General features: G+C 47.1%; 2 protein-coding genes across 6 annotated transcripts in view; both read right to left on the bottom strand.

Annotated features, from left to right (window-relative positions):
- ZSWIM8 (zinc finger, SWIM-type containing 8) overlaps positions 1-1,376 on the bottom strand; it is a 16,554-nt gene extending 15,178 nt beyond the window's left edge. For all 5 annotated transcript variants that reach the window (XM_011928249.1, XM_011928267.1, XM_011928259.1 and 2 more), the window contains exon 1: positions 868-1,376. In XM_011928249.1, the coding sequence (XP_011783639.1) occupies positions 868-1,075 (208 nt within the window). In that variant the 5' untranslated portion in view covers positions 1,076-1,376. The remainder of the gene's footprint in view (positions 1-867) is intronic.
- Positions 1,377-3,520: 2,144 nt separating this feature from the next.
- CHCHD1 (coiled-coil-helix-coiled-coil-helix domain containing 1) lies at positions 3,521-5,105 on the bottom strand. The gene is made up of 3 exons (XM_011928226.1): positions 4,960-5,105; positions 4,718-4,836; positions 3,521-4,091 (listed from the first exon to the last, which is right to left on the bottom strand). The coding sequence occupies exons 1-3, from the start codon at positions 5,081-5,083 to the stop codon at positions 3,990-3,992; spliced, it is 345 nt and encodes a 114-aa protein (XP_011783616.1). The 5' UTR covers positions 5,084-5,105; the 3' UTR covers positions 3,521-3,989.
- Positions 5,106-7,611: the final 2,506 nt, after the last annotated feature.

Here is a 7,611-nt window from a genome sequence, read left to right as displayed (position 1 = left end):
GAAAAAAAAAAAAGTGATGTATGTAAATTTCTCCGTGTCCCAAAAGAGCACCAGAAATCTCCACAAGCCAGTTTGGAAAACGAGACTGTTGGAAAGGCCTGAGTAGAATCACACAAATTAAACTCCTCAACTGCTGAAAAAAGCCAGCTTCCACTGAGGACCAGGAGAAAAACTGTGCCATCAGGAAGGCACAGCAGGCAAGTCCCAGCCTTGGCTTCTGACAGATGTTTGACATGGCCAGAAGCAAACAAAGCCTATGATCTATACCTATGAACTATGGAATCTCTGGCAGGCCAGTTCACCTCTACTTTCCTCTGGGTGGGATCCCTTCTTGGTGCTTCTGGGATCAGAGATCAACACTCCAAAGCAAGAAGCTCCCAATGCATTTTGCAATGCGGTGACACGCCACAAGTGGTCACTTCTTCCCAATCAGCCCCCTACCCACATTCTCTTCTGTCTACTTTCCGGTATGCCTCAGACTGAACTCAGTTAAGTATTCCCAAGTCAAAGACAAGATTCTTCTCTTTTATCCCATCTCTGAGGCAAAGGAGTGACGAACGATTTACTTTCTGTCCACAGGATCTCCCTGCCACAGCGCGCGCGCGCGCGCGCACACACACACACACACACACACACACAGGTGTGGAGAAGCCAGCCCACCCCAGGAAAGCCAGAAAAGCGAGTTCTGAAGTCTGTTCTAAGCTTGGGACAGCTCCCAGTCGGGGACAGCTCCCGGCCGGGGACAGCTCCCCGCTCTTCCCCTGGCTGAAGGGAGCTCTCGGTCGGGGACAGCTCCTGGTCCCGGACAGCTCCCGAGCGAGGCCCAAGCAGGGCCTGCCGCTCCTCCTCCCCCCAGCTCATTCTCACCTCGCATTCTGGTACCGCCACTGCCACCTCCGCCACCGCCGCCAGTGGGGGAATTGGGCCCCGCTGACTGTTTGCGCCATCCCCGCCAGTTCTGGCAGAGGCTCTCGGCCTCGGAGATGAAGGAACAGAGCGAATCCTCCTCAAAACGGTCCGAATCCTCGAATGAGAAGCGCTCTCCGTCCTCCCATTCCGCAAACATCAGCTCCATGGGGCCCGCACCCCCCGGAGCCGGGTCCCCCCCCGCGGATCCGGGGCCTGGGCCGCCGGCCGGGGGTTGAGGGGAGGCCCGGGGCCTGAGGGGCGAGCCGGGGCTGGGGGTGGCCGGGGCGCTCAGGGCGGCCGTGCCGGGCGAGAATCTCAGGCCTGGGAAAGAGACGGAACCGGGCCTCGCCCAACAGCGAGGTGCAAGCCGTGATCTTGGCCAGTCTCCGAGACTTAAGGCCGGGACCAAGCGCTCGGCGGCTGGGGCCTCTAGGCGGCTGCGGAGCCGCCTCCCCCATCAGCTGATCCGGACTTCCTGCCGCGCGGGCCTCCACCACTTCCGCCCTCGCGCGCTCGGGATCCGGATCGGGTACGGGCGGATGTAGGGGACACGTTTATTTAATTGCATTTGCTTTTTTTCTCTCGAGCCCACCCTCAGACGCTATAAGAGGAAGCCAGCCCCTAATGTTATACGAAGCAACTACAGATCCCAGCAATATCTCGGAGTCCATAAAGTCCCCAAGGAATAAACAGCCGCTATGCATGTTGGGAATCGTAGGCTGTCAGGAGAGGACAGGAACTATTGGATGGAGTTATTGTCTTAACTCTGGATAGGCCCCAGGGCCGCACCACCTTCTGGGAATCGTAGTCCAGAAGTCTACAATCCAGCCGACCTTTTTATAGGGTCTAATTGGGGAAACATCATAAAAGAATGCATTTGATTTCAGGAAATGGTTGTACTGTTTGTCCATACGGCCTTTGGGTCTACTAACTCAACCTTTTTTTGTGCCATGGACCCTTTAGCAGTCTAGGCACGTTTCTGGACCCCCTTCTCAGATTGTTTACAAATGCACAAAATACCAAGAATTACAAAGGAAACCAGTTGTTTAAATACAATTATTAAACTATTAATAGAACAAATTTGTAACGTAATAATGCTCGTTTATTTACACATTAAATGACAAGATCTAGGAGGCAGTATAGTAACTATCATAATTTTGAAGCTGGTCATGAGTATAAATGCTTTTTGAGATATTTATAACCATCTGTAACATGATATGAAAATACCGTGATTTCATATGGGTTTTGATAATGTTACTGTGGTTTGTTTTCCATAGCCCTGACTGAAATGCTAAATTTCAGTTGTAGTTAAAAATACAAATTTTCCCCCAAGTTCAGAGACGTCTTAAGTGGAGTCTATTGACGTAGGTTAAGAACTCCTAAGGCCAGGCGCGGTGGCTCACGCCTGTAATCCCAGCACTTTGGGAGGCTGAGGTCGGCGGATCACGAGGTCAGGAGATTGAGACCATCCTGGCTAACACCGTGAAACCCTGTCTCTATTAAAACTACAAAGAATTAACCGGGCATGGTGGCGGGCGCCTGTAGTCCCAGCTACTCGGGAGGCTGAAGCAGGAGAATGGTGTGAACCCTGGAGGCGGAGCTTGCAGTGATCCAAGATCGCGCCACTGCATTCCAGCCTGGGCAACAGAGCAACACTCCGTCTCAAAACAAAAACAAAAACAAAAACAAACTCCTAAGCCTAGTCCAAAGTGCGTAGGCACTGAGCTTCTTCCAATAGCTAAAAGGCTCATCCTGTAGAACTGGACACTTGCCCAGGGATCTACGTAGGGGATATGAAGAATGTGGGAAGAGACAACTGTCAGTGGATCAGGGAGGCAAGAACCCTTCTTACCTTAATAATTATCCCATTGCTGCATTAAAAGCACCACTGATGTTTGTCCCACATTTAATGCTGTAAAGTACATTAAAAAGCTAACTCAATTATGCCTGAAAGGGCAGAGTATACATAAAATGCTATGCAGTTTTTCCTAATATCAGGGGAATCACAAAAGTGAATGCCTTCAGCAACTAGGCAGATAACTTGAGAGAAGTAAACAGGTAATAAAGTAGACAATTGTTAATTCTGTTTCACCATTTTGTAAAGTCCAGTAGTGAGGTCACTGGAGAATGCAGACAAATGATAATCAGCTCTACCTAATTATTGCCAGGTGGAAATAAGAAAATAGGGCTGCCAGAGCTTTTAATTTTTTTTATTAAAAAAATAAGTGGCCGGGCACGGTGACTCACGCCTGTAATCCCAGCACTTTGGGAGGCCAAGACGGGTGGTACTTGAGGTCAGGAGTTCAAGACCAGCCTGGCCAACATTAGCCCGTCATGATGGCCGGTGCCTGTAATCCTAGCTACTCGGAAAGCTGAGGCAGGAGAATCACTTGAACCTGAGAGGCGGAGGTTGCGGTGAGCTGAGATAGCGCCACTGCACTTCAGCCTGGGCAACAGAGCAAGACTCCGTCTTAAATAAACAAACAAATAAATAAAGCTAAAATGTGAAATTTTAATGACTTTTTTTCCTATTTTTGAACGCGGCCAGCTAATTTTAAAACTTTTTTTTTAACTGCATGGGTCACATAAAACACATCTGACCTAGAACCTCTAGGTCACCAGTTTGTTAACTTGATTATTTAGAGAGCACCTTGCAGGGGCTATGCACAAAATAGGCAATCACTAAGTATTTATAGATGATAGCAAACTTCAGCTTCCTTACTGCATCCAAAGGCAAGGGCACTAAATGGTGTGAAAGACTTCAAATGCAGGGAAAGACAACAGGATTTGTCCTGCTCCTAGGGCAAATCAGGAAGGAAAGAATTTCCAGGGTCTAGGGGAGGAAACAGGGTTCAAGAATGAAGAGAGTACCTAATTCACAACAAAAGGCCAAGTGCTCTTCAGAGGATTTTATTTCAAGATAAATCATAACTTCTACCCATACTATGATTCCAAAGGGTGAAAAAAGTGTTTTGTCTCTTCTACCCTCCAAAGAGGGCATGGCAATGCCAATGTCTGTAAAATGCCTCCGCATAGTTGTCAGAAGCTATATTTCAGTCATTGAAAATACTTGTCCATTTTCAGCTGAGGTGAGGTTTGTTAGGAAACCTCTGTAACAATTTATTCAATTTATTTGGAGGTAAACTCCCAGACTCTCGTATTGATCTCATCTTTTGGGCTTCCTGAAAACACAGAACAAATACAAGAATGACAGCTCTACAGTGTGTCTAGTGCAGACTTTTAAGATCTGACCCAAAAAATCAATCAATAAATCAAGTTTGTCCTGACCTAGGCCCATAGTTCTCACAATGCCCTAAAGCACATGAAGATGTTAACCAGCCTGGAGAGATCTAGGTCAGCCACTTTTCAACAAAAGGGCGTTGGGACCTACAAATGAGGCTATGCTCAGAAGCTACTATCTCTGCTAGCAGTTAAGCCTAGGCTGGAAACCAAACAATTGTCATTATTTAGTTTGTCTCTTTAGTTCTATTTCAGACAATAATGTCTACTTGAGCAGCGATATACATTTTTCAAAATGGTTTTCCCATTCATTACTTCATCTGACAGTCACAACATTCTTTAAAGTGGTATTAGCCTCATTTTACGTATAGTAATGGTAAAGTTCAGAGCAATGAGTAAATCCGTCAACATCACACAGCCTTCAACACTGTAACCTTTCCCACTTTGGCATGAATAATATACCTCCCAAATGAATGAAAGGGCCTTTCCTAGCAAAAGGCAGGGAGAATCATTACTTGTATCTCCCCCATTCTTTTCCTGAGAAAGCACCCCAGAAGCCATCGGTCACCTGAGCCCTCGCGGCACAATCGAGGAAGCCCTGGATTTCTTTTCTGCACGCATCGTCGCGGAATTCATTCTGCTTCCAGCAAGCCATCATCACCGCCATCTCCGTGATGCAAGTCGCCTCTGGAGGGGCAGATCCGAGGGACCTTCAGTCACAAGAAGACCCACCTTCCTACCCTCCTACCCACCCGCCCCTGCTCATGCTCCGGCTTCCGCTCCGGGGCCCTCCTGACTCCGACTGCTCACCGCCCTTCTCCCGGCGATGCTCCCCGACGCGGTTAGCTAGAATGAGAGGTTTATTGGGCTTCAACACAGGCTTCCGAGGGTTCCCAAACCGCGCCAGGCGACCCCGCAGGCTGGGTGTCGCCATCGCACACCCAGCTCCCGGCAAGCTTTGCAGTTCCGTGCGTGACCTCGCGAGATCCCTACGGGCTCGACGAATCAGCGCGGAGCTCTGGGAAGGCTCAGTGGCTTGCTGGCGGCCACTTCTTTCTTTTATTTGGCCGGGGCTGCGGCGATGCTGGGTTCGAACAGCGACGGGTTCGTACTCGTCAGCAGATTAGGAGGAGACTCTGGGTTCGTACGCCGACTGAGGCTTCTCCTTGATGGGTTCCGGGCCCCGAAGTCTGGGGGCAGTACGAGGCCGGGGACATGCACGAAAGGGCCCTGGTAAGTGGACACTCTTCTAGTGGTAACCGGCTTGGTCTAGGGGCTTATTGGCATAGGGCGGGGTGGGGGGAGAGGGAGCGAATCAAAATTTGAGACTTTAAGATGTTGGGTTGGGAAAGATTATTGTTTTACTTTAATAAACCTTGCAAGAACTGTTTTTCACTACCTATAGGACCACTATAAAGCCGCAAAGAAAAATTAGACTTTTTTCATTTTATAACAACAACTGCTGCTACTACTAGATACCGTTTGCTCATTTATAACAATCTCAGTTGATAGGATGAAGCTTAAACACTTGGCATTCATCGTCTTTTTTAATCCTCTCGCCAGTCTTACAGACTTGGACCTTCAGTTATGATGCTTCATCAGACTTTTTTATGAGACAGGGTCTCTCTTGGTTGCCCAGACTGGAGTTCTAGTGGCACATTCGTAGCTCACTGCAGCTTCAAACTTCTGAACTCAAACGATCCTCCCGCCTCTGCCTCCTGGGTAGCTGAAACCACAGGTGCAAGACACCACACCCAGCTAATTATTTTTTGTAGAGACGGGGTTTTGTCATGTTGCCTGGACTGGTCTCGAACTCCTGGGCTCAAGCGATCCTCCTGCCCCGCCCTCACAAAGTGCTTTACATGACTGAGCCTCCGCGCCCAGCCAGACTTGGTTCTCAAGTTACTTCTGGCTATTTACAAAAACTCATTCCAACGATGTGCAGCGTATTCTCACAGCATTTCCAAATAAGCGCCAAGAAATGTTTTTGGTAATGGAAGCAGAAACAAGCCTGTAGCTCATGACTGCTTTGGAGGAGCAACATTTATTTGGATTTGTGAATGTAGTGTGTTAAAAATGACTTATCACAGATATTTGGAATCTTCCCGCTGATTTCTGCATGGCTGGTTGTTTTTCTTCCCTTAAGTCTCAGTTAATGTCAAAGGGCTTCCCTGACCTCTCCCACCCCACCACCATCAACCTGTTTTCTTCATAGCACCTATCACAGTCTGAAGTGTCTGTTTATGGCCTTACCTATCTCTAACACCCATTTAAAAATGTAAGCATGAAAGAAGGAACGTTGTCTTATCTTGTTCATTGCTGAATCCCCAGTGCCTAGAATAGTACTAATAAATACTTGTTAAATGAACAAACGTTTTATTTATTTATTTTTGGATTTGGGGTCTTGTTCTGTCACCCAGGTTGGAATGCAATGGAATGATTAGCTCACTGCAGCCTTGGCCTCACTCCAGTGATCCTCCTGCTTCAGCTGCTGGAGTAGCTGCAACCACAGGCTCACACCACCAAATCTGGCTGGCTAGGTTTTTTTTTATTTTTTGTAGAGATGGGGTCTCAGTATGTTGCCCAGACTACTCTTGAACTCCTGGGCTCAAGTGAGCTTCCTGCCTTGGCCTCCCAAAGTGCTGGGATTACAGGCATGAGCCACCACACCCAACCTGAAACTTTTTTACAAATCTCCAACTTTATTACACCCACCCCCAAAAAATAATGAAGCAGAAGACATTATTTAACAAGAAGCAGTTTATTATACAAAAGGAAACCTGAGGTAATAGAAAATAACACTTGCAGTAATAAAGGAAGCAGCCTTGCACTCCACCTCCACACTCCAGAGTATAATTAAAAGACTCCTAGCAGACATTTCTGTCACCAATAACGCCAACCTGCAGTGAGTGAGTTGCTGCTGTATACAGAGCAGGCTGGGCCCCAAATCAGAAAATTCATGTTGCTTGCTTTCTCTATAGGGAAAGTGAAGCTTTCAGTAAGTATCATGTGGCTATTCCTGATTCTACTTTCTCTTGTGGAAATGTAACACCTGGTTTACACTGCTCTTTTCTGAGTACTTATATGGTGATAGGAATAAAGGAGAAAGTCTGGAAAGCACCAAGCACAAAGCAGGCCTGAGGCTCCAGCAACAGTCATTTAGAAACAACTGCCCACTTTATACGTAAAAGTACCAAAGGAATGCCAATGTGAGCTCATGTCATTAGGAGGAGAGGTAAGGATAATTCTACACCTTGCTTAACCATCACTTAACCTTTTTATTGCACATAATGAAATTTAAGTCCTGACCTAGGTCTGTACTTATGTAATATGTATTATGCACTCTAAATTAGCATCTGCATTTAGATAGATTGCAAGCTTAGAAATCAGTCCTGCATTTGACCTCTTTTGTCAGTGCCTACTATATCAAATTTTAACAGAATTTTTTTTTTTTTTTTTGAG

Source organism: Colobus angolensis, unplaced genomic scaffold, assembly GCF_000951035.1.
Source record: "Colobus angolensis palliatus isolate OR3802 unplaced genomic scaffold, Cang.pa_1.0 Scaffold12, whole genome shotgun sequence".
In the NCBI taxonomy this organism is placed as follows: domain Eukaryota; kingdom Metazoa; phylum Chordata; class Mammalia; order Primates; family Cercopithecidae; genus Colobus; species Colobus angolensis.
The sequence above is the reverse complement of the archived record's forward strand: the minus strand, read 5'-3'. Positions and strand labels throughout refer to the sequence as shown.

Coding starts and splice junctions, on each gene's coding strand:
- CHCHD1 (XM_011928226.1), bottom strand. CDS start 5,083: ATGGCGACACCCAGCCTGCGGGGTCGCCTGGCGCGGTTTGGGAACCCT. Junction 4,837..4,959: donor GCATCGCCGGGAGAAGGGCG/GTGAGCAGTCGG, acceptor CTGCCCCTCCAG/AGGCGACTTGCATCACGGAG. Junction 4,092..4,717: donor ATTGTGCCGCGAGGGCTCAG/GTGACCGATGGC, acceptor CTGTGTTTTCAG/GAAGCCCAAAAGATGAGATC.